The sequence below is a fragment of the Phaseolus vulgaris genome, chromosome 9, assembly GCF_051622355.1.
Source record: "Phaseolus vulgaris cultivar YP4 chromosome 9, ASM5162235v1, whole genome shotgun sequence".
NCBI classification, from domain to species: Eukaryota; Viridiplantae; Streptophyta; class Magnoliopsida; order Fabales; family Fabaceae; genus Phaseolus; species Phaseolus vulgaris.
This window is the reverse complement of record NC_143506.1, coordinates 38,850,237-38,871,484: the sequence shown is the minus strand read 5'-3', so window position 1 is coordinate 38,871,484 and position 21,248 is coordinate 38,850,237. Positions and strand designations below refer to the sequence as shown.

The following is a 21,248-nucleotide window of genomic DNA, read 5'->3' as shown; positions in this document are numbered from 1 at the left end:
CTAAATAACAGAGTTTACAAATCTTGCAAGAACAAAACTGAATTTGCTCATGTTTTATAAATTGTCGTGAAACAAGGAAAAACAACAAACAATAGCTCAGCTGTGGGGTTTCAAAACCCTTATTGCAACTCACGCCATCCAGGGTTAATTTCTGTCGGAAGTACAAATTCAATTGTTGATATCACGATGTCATTGAAATCTAAGTATAGGGGCTGCACAAGCACCTGCTAATACAGTCCATTACAAGTCAATGAAGATCTGATGTTATGGCCCTTCTTGGCATTGTCCTTTCTTTCGAACTACATTCTTCAATAGCCAAGACTTTTGTCCACGCTTGAAATCCATTTAGAACAGCCATTTTAAGACAAAAACAAGTAAGCAATGTCAGTAAAGTTATCTATCTTGGTGCTTCGTTCTTGTCTTTACTGCTATCTTCTGGAGGTTGTGATAAGAATTGCAAGATCCTCTCAATCTGAACAACACTGACTTGAAATTTTTCAGCAATCTGGTGAGCATTCATACGTCCATTGTAATCATCAGCCTTGCCTTCATGCAAAAGGATGATATGGCGCAACTGAGCTACATTCAAAGTGCCAGAAGGAACCTGCCTTTCCTCATAGCGCCCAGAATCTGGTTTTGTGTTTCGCAATTTGGGCATTGGCCTGTTGTACTTCTCAACCACGAAGGCCTGTAACAATATTTTCTATCTGTAAGGTGAGTTTGTCTCGGTAAATATGTACTAAAAGGTCAAAAAGTAAAGCTTTGACCATTGAAACTGCATTGTAAGATTATCTTTGAGAAATAACTCTTTTAAATGTCTCGTAAAAAGATGCTCAAAAAAGTTATTACTTATCTAAAATAAGCTCATCCAAACACACATTCGAAAAGTTAATCAAATTTGCCAAGTTCCCGTGGCACTGTGCTAATACCATGAGTAACAAACGACAGAAACCATATTCAGCATTGATTGATAATGAAAAAGGTATCCATGACAGTATTTTAAGCAAATATGGCTTATGTAGCATAAACACTAATACAGACACTCGTACCACGCAGATATATGTATAATTTCTAAAATGTAGAACATGAGAACAGGGGAACACGTTCAAAAGAATTTGTTCCTTATTTTTATACTCATAATAAAATTTTATACAATAAATTTGAGTTTTTAGAAAATTGATGTATTTCTCCTTATTAAAATTGTGTTAGAACTGTGCTAAAATTGTCATAAATCCAACATTTTTTTTGAATTGGACACTTCATTGATATGTGTCCTACAAGTGTATTACGAGTGTCGGTATCCGATCCATGTGTCCAACACGGGACATCATTCAAGAGGCATGTCAGAGCCTCATAGAATATGACATACAAAATACAGTCAAAGGTAGGGTTATTTTAGCAGATTTCCTTTTATTTGACAGCTGATAAACACGCCAATATAGAAAAACAGGGTTTCCTTGATGTTCAAGGCCAATAATACCATTTTTCTACTTCGGATACAGTGATAAACTTCAATAGTACTCAGCATCGACATTAGAAGAGTTTTATAGGAAAAGGGTGAAGAATAAAACAATTTTAAATGTTGGAGTTATACATTAATACATACACCATAATGACATTTCTGCGTCAACTTCAATTCTACACAACGAGTTAAAACAATTTTCCATAAACTCACCTCACCCATCTCAGGTTTCCCCCCAGGCTTTGATTTAATTCTACCAACCATTTGACCAAGCATAGCATCAAATTTAGGATCTCTTTCTTCCAGGATGTTGTCCGTATTAACTCTAGAACGATCATCTTAAGCCAAGATCAAATAACAGTGAAATCAAAATTATAGAACTTCACAAGAACATCAAAATCATAAGCAATATCTATGTATGCAACATTTCAAAAAGACACAAATTAACATGAACCAAAGCCTGATAGATAAGTACTAGAATCAAAGTAAAATAAAGTCACATTTTGTAATTAAAACTGAAAACAGAAAACACTTTCTGAAACCAAGCGACCCCTTAGATTTTCATTACCAGCTGAACTAAGCTTGCACACCCATAACCCAGCCCATGTGGATGCAACAAATTTCCAAAAGCAACACTTCAAACTGAAAAGCAACATTCACAAACCCCCACATGATTCTAGCCCTTGTTCTAGAACAACACACCACAGTATAATACAGTCTCGGAATAACCCTCATTAGCTACCTTAAATTCCAAGGCACCCTCTAACTTTTTCGAACGAAATCATGTTAAAGGAACAAAATTTTCGCCACCCTTTAGCCCTAATTCCCCAGCCGAAAACTTTGAACCTACGGGAAGAGAGAGACAGAGTTACCGGCGTGAAGTACGTCTTGTTCGGCAGATTTCGAGATCTGCGCAGTCTTGTCGGGGGCAACCGTGGGCGGCGGTCGGCGATCAACGGCGGTCTTTGGCTTGGAGAAAGACGACGTGTCAGCCTCGGATGCTGCCCGGATTCTTCCAGATGCTCGACGAAATGCCTGACCCATCGTTGCGTTGTGACGCCAAACGCGGCCTTGTGATGTATTAAGCCTAATATTGAAGATGTTTTCGTGGCTTGTTTTGGTGCAAGTGTTTCACCAACACTCTTTATAACCATTTTATATATATTATTATTATGTAAGGTTTATTACAAGTTATAGATTTATGAATAAAGTTTTTCAACTAAGAAGCACAAGATTTTGTCTTATAATTTAGTGAGATTTATAAATTTGTATACTTCCTTATTAAGTTATGTGAAGTATTAAAATTTACCTTCAAATTATTTTTAATTGGAACAACTAAAAGTTTTATATTTATTATTTGGTCTCCCCTACATTAAGTGTTTTGTATTAATATTTAAAATAAATGATGGATTTTCGACTTTAAAAATATGCATTGTTGTAGATTTAGTTTTTAAAAGTAAGATAATTTAAAAAATTATTCCTAAAAGGGAAAAGTATGTCAAATTCAACATGTTAAATGAAGAGTGCTGGTCCAATCCAATTCTATCCAAATTTTAACTGGATATTAAACTTATATTGGCTTAAGGAACATTTTAATTCGATTTAACAAAATAAAAAATAGTTATAAATATAAAAATGTAAAATATAGATATTTTATAAAATTCAAGTCAAAATGCAATTAACTTTCAAATTTTATATATAGTTTCTACTACATGGGTATGTTTTAATAAAACAATATTTTTATTTTTTTAAATTATAATTATTATATTTAAAAGCAAGTTTGCTTAATTTAGTCTAATTTCATTTGCATCATGGGATGAACTAATTAGACTAAAATTCAGCTAATTTGAATCGTGGCTAAATCAATTATACTAAAATTATTCATTTTTTTAGTCACTAATTTTTCAATTTGACTTAGTTTATTTTATGGGTTATTTGGGCTCACACATCAAACTATACCTACTTTTTCAGCATTATTGGTTATTAATGTGGTTGGACTAAATTGGTAGCAATATTTTTTTTTATTACTTGAAGTGAAGTTAAGAACCTTCTTGTTTAACCTTTATATTCTCTATAACTTTGTCTTTTCCTTTTTTTCACACTAATGGAAGATACACTTCCTAGTTTATAACTTTACAACAAACTTGTTCCCAATAATATTTACAAGCATCAACTTAAACAACAAGTCTCTAAATCAACTATATAACAAAAATTGTATATAACAAAATTTATTATCAATAAGTATACTTTTTTTTCTTAAAGTAGTAATAAAAAAATAGTTAAAGTACACAAAATGTCATACGATGACAATGGGTTTGGACCTTGCATTAAGAATGATAATATTAAATGTCTTTCTCTTATTGTTCACAAGTGTGTCGTAATAGTATTAGGTGTTAACTTAGATTTGTGTCAATACATATTTTTAGTGACAATCACATTATAAATTTCTAGTAAAATAAAATAAAATTTGTTTATGGACTAAATAAATACCTTAAAGAGAATTGATATTAAATGTTAATTAACCAGACTCATTTTTCTCCTTCATGCTTGAGGATATATGATCGTTGTTGTCCTCCACACTATATTCTTTAGCTTTTTCCCTAGGAACTTCTTCCTAAAATTTGAATGCAAAAACTTTTATCAATTTTAGGTAAAAGTGAAAGTTCTTCCATTATTAGTAATAAACCTTGTCAAATGTTAGTGTTACTACCAAGTTACTCACATGTTACATTATATTAAATTCATTAAAAAAAGTTGGTCATATATAAATGTGTTGTATGTAACACATTGTTTATTATTGTGATATCTCAAAATAGTATAATTAGTCCTCCTATTAACTACAACATAAGTTAGGAGAGACATTTGATCACTGAGATCTCTTCCCATTAAGACTATTTTTTTTGTTTTGTCCTTTCGGAAAACATTCAATGATGGGTATTAGTAGTTTATCACTTTTCTCAAATTTACTTTGATTATTGATCTAGGATATTATCTTAATAGTTTTGTGCATAGTCACAATTTATTATACATTGCTTTTAAAATGAACCCTCAACATGCCTTTTTACAATTTTTATTTCCTTACGAGTCTTGAACTTTGTAATGCTCGTGTACATTTTTTTATCACTTTATTTCAATTTTGTCCATAATAGGCATTCTTTTTTATAATTTACTTGTCCCCATTCCATCTGACTACAACTCTCTTGTTATCCTTTTTGAAAATTTTCAAATTTCTACTTGAGTGCACAAGATATGTTGTTGTGGCATCCTTAAATTGTTCATTGTCTACAAAAGTGTTCCTACTTCACACTTGTAATATGCCATGTTTTTTTTTAACATTTTAAAGGTATTAAATTTGATATAAATATTATCATTTTGTATCTTGTTATCCAAATCTTAGAATTATACTTAATGTTTGACAACCTTCTATTGTGACATTTATCTTATTGTTTGGGATGCCTCATTACTCGAAGAGTGCATATCCCCACAACAATTTGATTTATAATTGTCTACGAATGCTTTAGAGATCCTTTTTTTCTATTTCTTTTGTAACTATTTTTCACAACTTTCAATTGTCTATCAAGTAACTCATAAACGTAGACATCACCTTGAGACAATTATTCACCTAGTTCATTACTTTCAACACATGTAACAAAGGTTTTTCACCCTTAACACCTCCTTCGTAGTTCAAATTTTTAAAAATCTTCTTCGTTGAGATTTTTGGTAAAGCCTTTTCCAATTCCATCATCCTTCAAAGACTTTTGTTCAACTTCATGAACAAAATCCACACAATTTCAATAGCTAAACCCCAACACTCCCATGAACATCATTATATAAATCCTAAATCATAAATCTTAAATCCTACACCCAAACCTTTTTACCAATTTCTTCAACAATATTTTTTTTTCAATTAAAAAAATTATGTTACTCTATAAATTAATCAAAAAAACTATCACATCTAAATAATTGAAGATTCTTTCTTTATTTTTTTTTATTGTTCTCGCCGGTTGACTCTCCCGTTGGTTGACTAAGTTGAATGCCTTCTCTTGGATCTGCCACAGTTGAGTATTGACTTGTGTCTCTCTGTTGAACTGAAACGTGACTCTGTTGTGACAGAAGACGCCTTACCTGTTGATTGCACTCTAACGCTCAAGTCAATAAGGGCTCACAAAAAGTAACAATTCTCAGTTTAATGTGCAAAAACAACGTACCTTCATCTGGGGTCTTAGGCCCCTTTTATAACCACACATGCAACAACTCTCACCTGAGAGAAGCAAATCTTAACTGAAAATCAACACATTAATCTTTTATCTCTAACAAAAAAATCACCTGCCACGAGCACCAATGATCTTCAGGTGCTAAACCGCAGGCCAACATTCTGTTTTAACTGCACATCCCTATCTTTTAGGGTATACAACAACTATCAACAGACATTAATACGTAATTAACATGCAACAAATAACAAACATGCACACGTAACAAGTAACAAACACGCACATATCATAACTACTTGCGCACACCTATCTATAAGCATGTACAATTGACCCCTCTCAAATGGCAGCCCCATTATATTTTACAGACTCATTAACTAAACTGGGTCAAACTCATAATCCTTACCCAGGGTCCAATAATCGAGCTGACCTCAGTCCAAACCGATAATCGAGCTACTACTAGCCCAAAACTAAGGGCCAAACTCCTGCCCAATACAATTATAAATTAATAAATTATATAAATAATTCTTGAAATATTGAATACTCATTGATATAATTTTTAAATTTGTAGAATTCACTATTGAGAAACAAATACTTTTTTTTCACAAATAAATTAAGTTTTTTAAGGGCTAATTTTAAAATGTGTCACTTTTAGTCTTCCATACAAGATATGACTCCGAGAGAGAAAAAACATTACATTTTAAAATTAAAGGAATAAAAACAAAAAACAATTAAAAACCTAAAACTAAACTTTGCATATTGTGATTTCTAATACCTACAAATAGCTTACAAAACATCGTTATTTAGGTCCATTTAGCGGAGAAAACAATGCATTTGTGTTTGCTTGGTTGGTAGAAACACCAAGAAGAAAAGAAAAGAGAAAAACATGAAAACATTTATATGAACTTGACCCATTGGTAAAAGGGGTGCATGAAATATTTGAAATTGGTGAGATGTACTTCTTCCACCAAAAGATAAAAAAGAAATTCACTAGATTTGCTTAATTTTTTTATTAATGAAACTTATGTTAGAGAGAGAGAGTGTGTCATCACATAAAAAAACATAATCAAATAAACTATTAAATATAAGAATATTTACTTAATTAGTTTCACTTGAAATACTCTTATAACACACATATAATCATAATTATATTTGATTTTTTTTATAAAAAAATTACATTTGAATTTTTATTTAATGAATACAATTATATTTTTCATTAATATATTTGTTTTCTTTAAAATTTCAATAATATTTTTTTTTCAAATTTTTTTCCACTCTTTCTTGTAATAAACCATTTTAAATATGACTATGAGACTCACACACGTCTCTTAAATGATGTGTCCGTGTTGGACACACATATCGCACACTTTTTATTGATAAGACACGTATTGGTCAAATATTCAATTCAAAATATATTTATTAGATTTCTAATAACAATTTTAAAACAAATTTAAAAATAAAAATTACATTAATTTCTAAAAAATCAAATTTATTATATAATTTTTTATTATAATTATAAAAATAAAAAATAAATCATCCTTCTATTACAATAAAAATTAAAACATATTTATATATATAAATTTTTATTATTAATTTGTAATTATACAATAGATATATTCGTATCGTATATCGTATGCGTATAAGTGTCTATCCCCGTGCTGCTTCACAGCGATGCTGAATGACAGATTCTCCCGTCGAAATCGAATCACAGATTCTTCGTTAAGCACAACACTCAGACATGTTTCATTCGCAACGCTTCAAACCCCTTCTTCTCTATCTCAACTCACTCACAATAACACCTCTTCAAACCCCAAAACCCAATAACCTTTTTCCCTCGATACTCTTTCTGAAACACACCTCAAATGCTTCACAGCAACCCTCTTTCACGGTTTCCTACCTCGTAAACGGCTGCGGGTTCTCCCCAGAAACCGCTCTCAAGGCCTCCAAATTCATTCAATTCGAAACCCCCGAAAAGCCCGACTCAGTCATCGCCTTTTTCAGAGACAACGGATTCAGCAGCACCCAGATAAACAGCATCGTTAGAAGAGCACCCAATGTGCTCACTTGCGACCCCCACAAAAGGGTTCTTCCAAAGTTCGAGTTTTTACTCTCCAAAGGGGCCTCGCGCTCTGACATTGTGGAACTGGTAAGTAGGAGCCCCAGAATCCTTTATTCGAGCCTCGAGAATAACATTGTCCCTTCCTATGAACTGATGAGGAAGTTTCTTCAAACTGACGAGAAAACCATGGACTGCATACGCTCTTGTGGGCATTTCTTTGGTACTGATCGTGTGGTGCACAATGTGAAACTTTTAGTTGATTATGGAGTCACTGATCCTGTATTAGCCTTTTTGTTACGCAGGAGAGTTTCTATAATCTTGTGTTCTGCCTTGAAGAGGACTTTGGATGAGGTTAAGGAAATGGGGTTTGACCCTTCCAAGTTGAGCTTTGCCATCGCGCTGCTGGCCAAAAAGACTATTCCGAAATTGCGATGGGAGAGGAAAGTTGAAGCCTTTAAGAGATGGGGTTGGTCTGAAGAACTGGTTCTTAGTGTGTTCAAGAGGCAGCCCCTCGTAATGTTGGTGTCCCAAGAGAAGATTGATAGGATTATGAGATTTTGGGTCAAGCAATCAGGTTGGGACTATTTGGCTCTTACCAAGAAGCCAGAGATTTTTGGATTTAGTTTGGAGAGAAGGATCATTCCAAGGGCACTTGTTGTGCAGTATTTACTCAGGAAAGGTTTGAGGAGAAAGAGTGCCAGCTTGATTACGCCATTTTCTGTTTCTGAAAAGGAGTTTATTGAAAAGTATGTCATGCGTTTTAAGGAGGAGACAAGTGAACTATTAAAGCTGTACCAAATGAGTGTTCAAGGACTAAAAGAGGATGATAAAATGGTTAACTCATGAGTACTAATTTCTCTGATTCGAGAAGTTTGTATTTCTTCATTCCATATTACTTGGGTTAGTCATGTTTAAATTCAATTGATTTAACTGAATTGTATCATTCTGATGGGTTGGAATGGAACCTATGTTGACTGTTGGTTTCTGCAATTCCCACTTCATTTGTGATTTATATCAGCTACTTTATGTAATATAAATGTGACTGTAGTAGCATGAGAAATTTAGCTCAAATTCTTCAATATCCAATGCTCATCTGTAACCTAGCTTACACATGCATTTTTTTGTCGTTGCCTTTGGAATAAAAATGTATGTATCATCCTTGTATTGAGTATGCACTGGCAAGGATCTCTTAGTTATTTTATACTTGTAAAATTTTAGGTTTGGCTTCTGGATTGAAATATTTTAACAATATGGTAATTGATGTTATAGGTTATGCAAGATATCTTATCAATTATCAAAACTCCTTTAACTTTTATGTAATTTAATGGTTAGTTTCTTGTTAGTGGAAAATGATGTCAAATTGTTGCTGAGACGTTTAGCTGGATAATACATCAAATGTCAACTTCTGGATACACCGTTGTAGTATATATTGTCACTTGATAGTTAAGTGTGTCTGAGATGATACTAACTAACTAAGGATCACTAGCTTACTTCCTGCTTCAGTTTTGAATTTCCATCATCAGGTTTGATCTGGAAAAAACTTGTCTGGCTTACTTTACTGTGTTTCTTCCTCTGAAAATGGTGCTTGCAATGCTTTTGACCTTTGGGGGACAAGCTTCAGTATCATTCAATTTATGGAAAAAAGAGTTATGTCCTTATTGGCGGCACGGTGGTCAACTAGTCATGTCAATCTTATAGGACAGATGTGAGACAAATTCTTTGCTTGGAGAAAGATGAGGAAAATATATGAATATTAAATGATAGAATCATCTAGATGCAAGAACTTGTTACTGTTTAACTTTATGTGATTGAGTTTTTTTTTCTTCTTTTTCTTCATGGACCGTAGTAGTTTAGTTTAACTATAATATTTGCTTTTAGCTGTAGGTAAATGTAAACTGTTTGTCTTCAGGTTGAAAAAGTATTGCTAATTCGGGTTTAATTGTAGCTTAATTTTCTATCTTATGTGGTTTTCCTTTTAATATTTGATAATGCTTTCTTTTGTTTACTGTAGAAGTGCAGTCTTAGGGCAAGCCTTGGAGAAATGATAAAATTCTGCATCATGAGTTGGTGTTCAATTGTTGAAGTAGTAAAAACTGCCCCTCTGCTCATACATTTGACTCTCTGAACTCCCGCAATGTTGAGAGCCTTATGTACTGGGCCATTATTTACAATAGAGGTGAAATCATATGAGTGATAGGGTAGGGACTAGGGATTGCTAGTGTGAAATTGAACCCTCTATGCATTGTACTCTTGTCTTGGAGATTGAGAGATGAGAGTGGGAGTGATAGGATTGTGATTCTAATGTGGATGCATCAAAGGGTGTAGAAAGGGAAGGGATCACATTGTGAACCAACAACAAAAACATGAAAATCTTATTCTAAGAAAGAATAAAAGTGAACTTGGATTTACTTAGCTGAGGTGTGGCAGGTTTTTAGCATTTAAGACAAATGATTCCCATGATGCAAGGGGTTGGGAGGAATCTTGTTTGTTTTGCTTGAAAAGGTGGATTTGGAGAGGATATTCTCTGTGGTTTTAGGCTCTGATACAGGAGAATAGTACTTTTCTGCTGTCCCTCAAAGCTCTCTTTAATTCCATAAAATCTGTAGCAACCAGAATTCTATTCTTGGTTCTCATTAGAGACCAATTTCAGTTAGCTACGAGCTTTGTTGAAAATTTAGTGCATATAACTATGCTTTTACTAGTGCATGCACTAGTTATGTAGTTCCTTTTTGCTGCTTCTGTTTTGGAACTACTTTCACAAATCAAGTTTTGGTTCTTAATGTGTTGTTCAAAAAGACCTTCAAATTGCATGAAAAAGGTTGTAACCTGGATGTAAAATCTCTAATTGATAATATAAAAAAAAATGTATTTATTTTTAAATTTCATATAAAAATTGAAAATTTTAGGTAAAGAAACATAATTGTATATTGGAACTACTTGTATTTAATTTAATTTTCCACTTTGTATTTTTTAATTAATTATATTGTTTTTTAAAATTATCAATAAAATATTTTCATCTATGTAAAGAATATTACACAAAATCAATTTCATTAGTTTTGGTGGGATTACTAAGTTTTTAAAATCTTAGTAATATAAAAGTTTTTAAAATCAATTTCATTAAATTTTTGTTTATTTAAAATCTCTATAAAACTCGATTACATAATTTGATGTGTTTATTTTTATAATACATATTAGAAATTATATTTAAATTTCTTCATTGATGTACAATATAAAAAATAGGTAAAAAAACTACTTTAAAATAAATAAAAAAATGGAATTCAGTGTCACTTAAACTATATGAAAACCTTAAATTCAAATAAACAAATTTTAAATGTGTATTTTCTCTACACACGTTTAGTTAAATTGTTAAAAATACTTTTGCATGCCACATTTAGTATTTTTTTTTACTAAAATAAATAAATATTATTATTTCAATTTAGTAACTTAATTATTCTTTTATTCTCTTAACTTGATCACTGGTTACTTATCTTTTATTTAGACAAGGTGATAGATGAAAAAAAAAAATAGAATAGCAAGTAAAATTATTTAAAATAATTAAAAAAAATGAAATGATTTTATTTATTAATTGTAACTTTATTTATTGTTTTTAATATAATTTATTATTATAATAGAAGAAGAAAAAAACTACAATCACTTATGTTCATGAACTGCTACAATACTATGTGTTTTCACACTTTGAAGACCCCAAATTCCTCCTTCAACACCACCATTCTTTCAGATGTTTGCCTCCAAAAGCTTCAAATCCCTTCTTCTTCTCCATTCCAAGAGACTCACAACCCCCAAACCCTATTTTCCTTTTCCCTCCACACTCTCTCTCAAACACTTCTCCCTCACTTCACAACAACACTCACTCACCGTTTCCTACCTCATAAACACCTTTGGCTTCTCACCACAAACCGCTCTCAAGGTTTCCGAGAGTGTTAGCTTCGATACCCCTCAAAAGCCAGACTCAGTCATCGCTTTCTTTACCAAAAATGGATTCACCGATGCCCATATCAACACCATTGTCAAAAGGGTACCCAGCATACTCGTTTGCAACCCCGACAAGAGGCTCTCGCCAAAGTTCCAATTTTTACTCTCGAAGGGTGCTTCAGCTTCTGATATAGTTCGTCTTGTTCATAGGTGCCCCAGAATCCTCGGATCCAGCCTCAAGAACAACGTGATCCCCTCCTTCGAATTGGTGAGAAGGTTCCTCCAATCCGACCAGAAAACCATTGATTGTGTTTTCGGTAACAGACCTTTCCTTCAGTACAACGTTGGAGTGCAGAATGTGAACATGTTGCTTGATGCTGGAGTTCTTGATTCCAGCATCGGCTATTTGTTTGGAAGGAGGCCTTCTATACTCTTGTCTACTAACTTGAGGGAGGCAATTGATGAGGTTAAGGAAATGGGGTTCGACCCTTCTAAGATAACTTTCGCGATTGCTTTGCATGCCAAAAGGGTTGTGTCGAAATCGCGGTGGGACGCGAAAGTTGATGCCTTTAAGATGTGGGGTTGGTCGGAGGAAATGGTTCTTGATTCGTTCAGGAAGCATCCTCTCTTAATGTTGGCTTCCAAGGATAAAATTAATGAGGTTATCAGATTTTGGGTTGTTGAATTGGGTTGGGACCCTTTGGCACTTGCCAAAATGCCGAAGATTTTTGGGTTCAGTTTGGAGAGAAGGATTGTTCCGAGGGGTTTGGTTCTGAAGCATTTGATCGTCAAGGGTTTGAGAGAGAAGAGTGCCAAGTTGTCTACCCCGTTTGATGTTTCTGAAGAGTTGTTTCTTAAAAATTATGTGATGCGGTTTAAGGAGGAAGTGTGTGAACTGTTAAAGCTTTATCAGGAAAAGATAAGTTTCCAAGAACACAGGGAGGGTTGTGTAGAATCTGCCAGTTAGCAATTGGATTACCTCAGAGAGCAAATTTTTAACCATGTTGTGTGTTTTCATCCCATTCAAGTACTTTTGTTAATCTTGTCTAAGTAGCAACTGATTTGACTTAGTTGTTCCATTTTAATGGGTCGAAACTGTTGTTTTTTTTCGTATATTCTTGAATTCACATTACAGTAGTGAGGTAGTCAATTGCTATGCTTTATAAATGACTGAAAAACAAGGACAGATTCTTTACATCCAATGCTCATTAGTCGCATTGCTCACACTTGCATGATGCTGTTGTTCCCTTGATAAGAAATATATATTTTGTATTTTGATGGTGAATATATCTTCGTTGATATTTGTGTGGTTTGAGAGTTCAGCTGTCTGTTCCAAACTCTTGTCTAAGCAGGTTTGTATTCATTGTAGGGTTCGTTTGTATTCGTTGTAGGGTTCTTAGAGAAGTTGTTTGGTATTTTTTTTTTAAAGGTAAACACCCTTATGTGTTACCTTTTCTATTTAATTTATTGTTTGCCGATTAAAGACAAAATCTTCTTTATATGTAACCTAGTTAACATATGCATGCTTTTCTTGTTCGTTTCGCAAGAATGTGAATTCACTACCCCAGTGTTCTAAATTTGCATTCTGGAGGGTCCTTTAGCTCATTTCTAGTCAATTGCAATTTTTAGGTTTGCTTGTTACTTGAAATATTGTGTTTTTTGTCTAGGGCTTAGGGAGATAGACAAAGATATAAATCAGAGGTCCTTAACCGTTGTGATATTTAAAAAGTGTGAAGGTCCATGTTTCATTTGTTCATTTCTGCTGGAATGTCAATTGAAGACAAAGTTTGAGTGATTGAACATGTGTTTCTGTAATGTTTAGCTGGGAATATGTTGATTTCTTCTGGTTACTGCATTGTAGGTTCGGTAGAACTCTTTACTTTTGTAGTTTGATGAACAAGATTAGTGAATATTGAAGTGTTGGATGAGGCTTGGACACGTTTCTTAAATGGTATGTTTGTGTCGGACACCGATACTTGTAGAACATGTATCGGTAAAATGTCAAATTCAAAAATTATTTGTTCAATTTTTGACAATTCTAGCACAGTTCTAATAGTATTTTAAAATGAAAAAATACATTAATTTTCTAAAAACTTAAACTCATTGTATAAAATTTTATTATGATTATAAAAAGAAGAAACACATCATTTTAAATCAGTCATGAGAAATATCTTTCTGAAAAGAAAAAAAACTGAAACATACTTATTTACATAAATTTTTATTATTTATATAATTCATGTTTATATAATATATAAATCCGTGTTTTCAAATTTTACATTCTAGAGAGTATATGTATCTTCGTGTTCGTATCAATGTCTGTGTTTATGCCATGATACATCAAACTATGTGTTTATGCCATGATACATCAAACTATAAGAATTTACTTTCTAACTTTACATGGTTTATATGTTGAGTTGAGTTATAACTTAAGTTCTTATAGTCTGTTGCTTCAGTTTTGGATTTAATTTCACATATCAAGTTTTGGTAAAGAAACAGCCCCTCTGCTCATACATTTGACTCTCCAAACTCACACAATGTTGAGAGCCTTATGCACTGGGCCATTACTTACAATAAAAGTGCAATCATATGCTTAGACTAGTACATGCACTAGTTATGTAGTTCCTTTGCTGCTTCTGTTTTGGAACTATTTTCACAAATCATGTTTTGGTTCTTATGTGTTGTTCGAAAAGACCTTCAAATTCCATGAAAGCTCACTTGAGCTTGTAACCTGGATGTAAAATCTGTACAGTGATTGATGCTTGAACAAGTTTAGTGAAGATGAATTTTAGTGAGATTATTAGTAAGCTGGGGGAATCTGAATGCTTGCAGTGCCATAACATAAGGGGAATTATGCAGAACTTCCATCAGAATATCTTTTCATGGCACTACTAATTGTTAAGTACTTTCATCAATTCAACTATTAACAGTTTGAAATACTTGTATTTTAATTTATTTTTTTTAATAATATTGTTTTTTAAAATTATCAATTAATTATTTTCATGTACATTTCATTCAATACTTGTTAGTAAAAAAGATCAGCTTCACATGGTTGTTATCAATACTTTTCATGTAACCAATAGTGATTAATTGAATAAAACAGATTTTTGATTGGTTGATGTTTGAAGTGTTAGATTTATGTTTTGAATATGAAGAAGGAATGGTATTCAAATTAGTTTGAGTTTGCATGTGTTATTAATTCACGTGTGATTTGGTTCGAAGTAAATTAAATATGTATTATAAATATGTTTTCATGAGTTTTTTTTTCATAAATATTTATGAAAGAAAATAATAAGAATAAAAGAATTAAATGAGATTTATTATAGTATATGTACAAATATTTTTTTTAGAGAAATTATATAAATCTTTTATAATTTAATCTATAGGCGCCTTATTTTTAATTTATTGGGAAATTAGTTTTTTCTTAAAGCTATTTATGAAGAAGTTTAACCAAAATCTTTCTTATGTTTACTTCTACATTAGTTACAATGAGATTTCTATGCATTAAAAGACACAAAAATAGTAAAGAATTAATTCCAAACACGAGCACAAATTAAACTCTTCTACTCCTATAAGAATAAAAGAAAAAAATAACTAAAGTTCATGTTTATGGTTAAGCTTGAATAGATAAAAAAAAACTAAACATATATTTAGTAATTGTAATGTGTGGAAAGTAAAAAAATCAATCAAATTAAAATTTAATAACAACCACTATAAATAGATGATATGTTTAACAGGTTAGTAAAGTTGTTTTTATCTGATAATCACTAATTCTGACTTTATTATCCGAGCACTTTGTATGTTGACCTAAATTGAGTAACTGAGAGCAAGCTCAAGCTCATATAATAAAGAGTCCAAACTAGCTGATCTAGTAACTGAAAACTCAAGTCATCAATAAGAGATCGAGAAACTGAGAGGGAGAGGAAAATAAATTAATTGTTTCTAAGGTCCTCTAAGAACAAGTACAATCGGAGAAAAATTTAATTAGTTCACTATAATTTAATATTATTTTAAAAATATTTTTCATACTTAAACTTTAGTATCGTATTTAATAACTATAATTAAACATAAGTTAGGAAGTGAAAAAGAAAAATAAAATACACGTAATTAACACTTTTAATCAGTGCAAAATTAGGGCTTCTTCTTCCTGCACTCTCACAACTTTCTAAATTCTGAAACTGGCCTTGATCTTTTATTTGAAAAAGGGCATCGTGGTTACCGAAAATAGGGATCTGGGAGTGTGCTACGGATTCATCAATTCGGAACTGAATCATTTTCTTTTTCCGGATGAGGGGGTGTTTCGAAAGCAATTTTTGCATAAATTATTGATTTTCAAATTATTGAATCCAGAAACCTAATTTTGTTACGAATTGGTGGATCCAGAATGTTTTTTTTAATAATTATGGATTTCTAAATCCGGAATACATATTTCTGTTACGGATTGGTGGATCTGGAATGTTTTTTTTTGAATGATGAATTTTTTAATGTGAAATGCATATTTTGAATTACTGATTGGTGGATCCGAAATTTTTCCAGAAGTGTCAATCTGAAATTTTTCTGGATTCCATAATCCATAATGCAAAAAAATAAATACAGTTCAAGTGCATTTTAGGATTTTTAAAAAATAATAGGGACAGTTTAATCTTTGCATAACATTATGGGGGTGCAGGAAGAAAAATGTAGAGGTGCAGGAAAAAACTATCTAAAATTAGTTGTAGTTATTTTTATTTAGAATTGGGTACTTTACTTGGATCCCTTAAGCTAGTGGGTATTTCTTCCTGTACCCACATTTTTCTTTCTGCACCATACATTTTTTTTTAAAATACCAGCCTAATTTAATTTTAGTTGACTCTGGAATAGAGTTCCATAAACAAAAGTTATTTATGGAATAGAGGTTCTGTAACCGAATTGAAATATGAAATTTGGATGACAAAAAATTATTTTGAAATATTTTTTTCGAAACATATTTTTTTAATTTATAGAATGGTAAATCTGGAATTTATAAAATGTTGTGTTTCGAAAAGTATGTTCCATAGACTAATTTAAAAATCATTTTTAAAAGAAGTTAAATAGTGTTTTCAAAAAAAATGATGGGATTGAGGATTTGTTTGGGTGCAGAAGAAACACCTAAGTTATTTGTAAAGAAAAATGTATTTTTATATTCTAATTCGTTTGTGCGATTATTATTATTATTATTATTATTTTTCTTTTCTAGGTCTTTACAAAGGTTTTACGTTGTCTCTCTCAGTGTTTTTGAAATCAGAAATTGAATGGAACCCTATCAGAAAAATAGGAGGGAGCTCAGTACCAAGCTAAGGTAACATCATTGTTCTTCAATCCTTTGCTCTTTCAAATTTCAGGAATTTTCTTCAATTTGAAAATCTTAGTCTTTTTCACCTCATCACCATGTTCAATAAACTCCTCTGCTTGAAATGTGTCACTTCCACAGCAACATCATGTTACCCTTTTATCCAAAACTACCCATTGCCCTTTTCTCTGCGTTTCTTCACAACCACTTCAAAATCACGCTCATTTGCGGTATCCTATCTCACTGACAACTTTGGGTTCTCCCCTGATTCTGCTTCCAAAATCTCTAACTCCTACAATATTTGTTTCCAGACCCCAGAAAAGCCCGAGTCAGTGATCATGTTCTTCAGAAATCGCGGTTTCTCTAATTCCCAAATTAATCAAATGGTTAGAAAGGTACCATGGTTGCTTTCCTGTGACCCCTGCAAAAGGGTATTGCCAAAGTTTGATTTTTTACTCTCAAAGGGTGTTTCTAGCTCTGAAATTGTTGACCAAGTGAGTAAGAACCCTGGAATACTGGGTCCAAGCTTGAAGAATCATATAGTTCCAACCTATGAATTGATATATAAATTCTTGCAATCTGATGCAAAGACTGTTGGTTGTATCTTTGGTAATTCATTTTTCTCATACGGGGATCGTCTAGCACGCAACATCAGATTGCTGCAAGAGAATGGAGTGAGAGAATCAAACATTGCAAGATTGCTTGGGAACCGTAGTAAAGAGGTGTTTATCTCAAATGATATGGTTAAGTTGGTGAAGGAAGTAAAGGATTTGGGGTTTGATCCTTCAAAAACAACTTTTGCTGTAGCAATGATGGCCTTGAAAAGAACGAGTCCTTCCATGTGGAAGGAGAAAGTTGATACCTTCAAGAAATGGGGTTGGTCTGATGAAGCCTTTTCTGAAGCATTTAGGAGGCACCCTCACTGCATGTTGACCTCCATTGAAAAAATAAATGTTGTTATGAACCTTTGGGTCAATCAGTTGGGTTGGGATGCTTTGGACCTTGTTCGAGGTCCAAAGATTTTCGGGTTGAGTATGGAGAAGACACTTGTTCCAAGGGCTCGTGTTGTTCAGCATTTACTTGCTAAGGGCTTGAGGAACAACAGTACCAGCTTTCTTACCCCGTTTTGGGTTTCTGAAAAGGTGTTTCTTGAGAAGTTTGTGACATGTTTTAAGGAGGAATCACGTCAACTATTAAAGCTGTACCAGGAAAAAGTCAGTGTTCGAGGAAAAGAGGAGGTTGGTGCAGCATGGTGCAGTTCTCAAATGGTTAACTCATGAGTACAGATTTCTCTGGTTCAAGCTTGCTGTCTAAATTCAATTATCTGGTGCGTTATAAATGATTGAAGCACGAGAAGTTTAGCACAAATTCTTTAGAATAATAACATCCAATGTTTTGCCTAACCTAGTAGTATGCAATAGCATGTTTTGTTGTTGCCTTTGTGATGAAGATGCATTTCTCATCCGTGTATTTCAACTTTTGTGAAATTTAGAAAATATCTGGGTCCATGTTTCATTTTTCCTTGCTACTAGGATGTCAAGTTGGAGGCAAAGTGTTAGCAATTTAACAATGTATCTCAGATATTTAGCTAGGGAATATGTTGAATGACAGCTTCTGGATAGCATTGTAGGATATATAATATTTTAGCTCTGTGTTTTTTTTATATATATGAAAGATTCATGTGAAATATCACTATACAACATGATAACTCAGTTAGTCTGACACTTCAAATACCAACAATCATCTGCCAAAAAATAGCAAAAGAAAAGGTTAAAGTGGAGATGCATGGGATCGAACTTTTAGCTTTGTAGTTTGTATGGTTACTTGAGATGAGAAGTGTTTCTGAGAGGATGCTATGGATTAGTAGCATACTTCCTTCTTCAGTTTTGCAGTTCCTTCACCGGGTTTGATGAAGAAAAAACTTAGCTGGTTTTGCATGTTTCTCTCTCTGATAATTTAATGGTGCTTTGCAAGAATCTTCAATGTGATTCAGTTTATCTGAAAAAAAGTTATCTCCTTATTTGCAGCATAGTGGTCAACTGGTTTTGACCATGAGGTTTTCATTCTTAAGCTCCTAATTGTTAATTTTTTGCTTTTATTCTTCTGATAAAACATTTTTTTGTTCTGTATAAATCAAAAGTATTGTCACTCCAAGTTTTATTATAAAAAGCATGGAAATAGTTTGTTTAAACTATGCCTATTATTAAAGAAATACATTTAAAACACTTGAGGGATAAACTGATAATGAGATATATGATTGAAACTAGTTAGTTGTTGATAAGTTTATGTCACTAAAGTTAGGCCTAATATGGAAGTTGATTGTCTCAAAACTATCTAATTTTTTAGATGGAGATACGATGGCACAAATTCTTTAACTTTAATATATTTTTCATCCTTTTTTATCAGCAATAGGATTGAATAACAGGAATCATTTAAGGGGTGGTTCAACCCTTATACGTACCTATATAATAGGAACCAATTTCTCTGGTCTCCTAAACCCTCAAATTAAGATAGTCAAAAATAATTTATGAAAAAATATATTTTTCATTTGTCTCATAAAAAGTAAGATTATTTTTAAAAAGATGCTTGACTATAACTATAAATAGTTTTAAGTAATTCCGAATTTCTTTTTCTATATTAATATGTTCTTGGAATTTTTATCATTTATTTTTTTATAAAACCTTTTGTTTAGTTCATTATACGTTTGGTCAAGTTAATTTTATATTCACAACTTTTCTTCACGTCTTTTTTGTTTGGAACCAATATTTTTTTAATCTATTATCCTTTATTGATTGGTTCACTGACTAACTCTACTTGAACAAAATAACTTGCAATGAAAGTAATTTGTCTAAATCTATAAAATAAGTTAGCAATTCCTATTATATTTGAAACTAATATTTTAATAAAAAATAAATAAATTCTATTTTATTTTATTTTCATCGTTTGGAAATTATAAATTTCATGTCTAAATTGCCTTTTCTATAATTAAATTTCTAAAATTTTCAGGAACATTTGCCGAGGATCTTAAATATTTCAAAGAATTTTTCTTATTGTGTTGTTATTATCAATATTTACTTCTGTTATATTTTCGTTACTTAATTTTCTTATCATCCTGTTATTTACATGTAAGTATTATTTACATTATTTATAGGGGATTGATTTATCATTAATTGTTATCATTATCAATTAATTGTTTTTTATTATTGTTGTCTCCTATAATCACTATATATATTGATTTCTTTCAAGTAATGTAACACACAACAAAACAACAACATACACTTTCTTCCTCTCTCCTTTCACATACTTTATATTTCTTCTCTAAGGTGTAAGTGTTTAACCCATATAGAGAGAATTTATTTTGGGGATATTTATCTATTTCCTGAGATGAATTGATTGTACTCCCAATACCATTATAGTGGAAGTCTTGACTCTCTCGCCGATTTTTTTTTACCTCTATTTAAAGGGATTTTCCACCTAAAAATTATGGTATCATTTTCATTTTTCTTGTTACTTTAATTTGTCATAATCTTTGGTTGAAATTATCACGCTTCAACACACGATATCCCTACAAATATGTATCAGAGCTTTTTGATAATTCAACTAGGATTTGTTGTTCAATAATGTCAAGTTTCGATATTGAGAAATTTGATGGTAAAATCAGTTTTGCTATCTGGCAAGTCCAAATGTTAGTTGTTCTCACCCATAATGTTTTAAAGAAAATTCTGGCATGTAAAATGACGAGGTCAACCACTATGACGGAGGAGCAGTGGGATGAGATGGATGAAAAGGCATTGTCTGCAATCCAGTTATGCTTGTCCCGTGAGGTGTTGCGTGAGGTCATCAACGAGAAAACTGCAACAGACATATGGAGTAAATTGGAGTCTCTATACATGACCAAAAGTCTTACAAACAAACTCCGGTTAAAGGAGCGACTCTTTACACTTTGAAGGTACTCCCATTCAATCTCACCTTGATGAATTTAATTTCATCATAATTGATTTGGAAAATTTGAATGTTAAAATTGATGATGAGGATAAAGTCGTTCTACTTATTGTTTCTCTACCACCCTCGTATCGACAATTCAAAGAAATTATGTTATACGGTAATTATCTTACCTTAAGCTTTAATGATGTCAAGACTAATTTACTAGCCAAAGAAAAATTTGATACTGAAATTCATTCCGGAAGTTCTGGTGAAGGATTAGTAGTTAGAGGGAGAAACCAAGAGAAATGTAGGAATAATAAATATAAATCTAGGTCAAAATCTAGAGGCAGGAAAAAA

General features: G+C 32.2%; 4 protein-coding genes across 7 annotated transcripts; 3 read left to right on the top strand and 1 right to left on the bottom strand.

Moving 5' to 3' along the window:
* Nucleotides 1–23: 23 nt before the first annotated feature.
* Nucleotides 24–2,584, bottom strand: LOC137820783 (dynein beta chain, ciliary protein). The gene is made up of 3 exons (XM_068625027.2): nt 2,335–2,584; nt 1,676–1,800; nt 24–688 (listed from the first exon to the last, which is right to left on the bottom strand). The coding sequence occupies exons 1-3, from the start codon at nt 2,504–2,506 to the stop codon at nt 398–400; spliced, it is 588 nt and encodes a 195-aa protein (XP_068481128.1). The 5' UTR covers nt 2,507–2,584; the 3' UTR covers nt 24–397.
* A 4,733-nt stretch (nt 2,585–7,317) lies between these two features.
* On the top strand, nt 7,318–8,800 carry LOC137821920 (transcription termination factor MTERF15, mitochondrial). Of its 2 annotated transcripts, XM_090295926.1 has the most exons (2): nt 7,446–7,816; nt 8,032–8,800. In XM_090295926.1, the coding sequence occupies exons 1-2, from the start codon at nt 7,725–7,727 to the stop codon at nt 8,573–8,575; spliced, it is 636 nt and encodes a 211-aa protein (XP_090152052.1). In that variant the 5' UTR covers nt 7,446–7,724; the 3' UTR covers nt 8,576–8,800. The 2 variants fall into 2 exon arrangements, with proteins under 2 accessions (XP_068482825.1, XP_090152052.1); XM_068626724.2 differs by having other exon boundaries at nt 7,318–8,800.
* A 2,589-nt stretch (nt 8,801–11,389) lies between these two features.
* LOC137822002 (transcription termination factor MTERF15, mitochondrial) lies at nt 11,390–12,947 on the top strand. The gene has a single exon (XM_068626869.2). The coding sequence runs from the start codon at nt 11,469–11,471 to the stop codon at nt 12,627–12,629; it is 1,161 nt and encodes a 386-aa protein (XP_068482970.1). The 5' UTR covers nt 11,390–11,468; the 3' UTR covers nt 12,630–12,947.
* A 3,913-nt stretch (nt 12,948–16,860) lies between these two features.
* LOC137821941 (uncharacterized) lies at nt 16,861–18,601 on the top strand. Of its 3 annotated transcripts, none has more exons than XM_068626758.2 (2): nt 16,887–16,976; nt 17,109–18,601. In XM_068626758.2, the coding sequence occupies exon 2, from the start codon at nt 17,306–17,308 to the stop codon at nt 18,245–18,247; it is 942 nt and encodes a 313-aa protein (XP_068482859.1). In that variant the 5' UTR covers nt 16,887–16,976; nt 17,109–17,305; the 3' UTR covers nt 18,248–18,601. The 3 variants fall into 3 exon arrangements, with proteins under 3 accessions (XP_068482858.1, XP_068482859.1, XP_068482860.1); XM_068626759.2 differs by having other exon boundaries at nt 16,909–16,976; nt 17,279–18,601; XM_068626757.2 differs by having other exon boundaries at nt 16,861–18,601.
* Nucleotides 18,602–21,248: the final 2,647 nt, after the last annotated feature.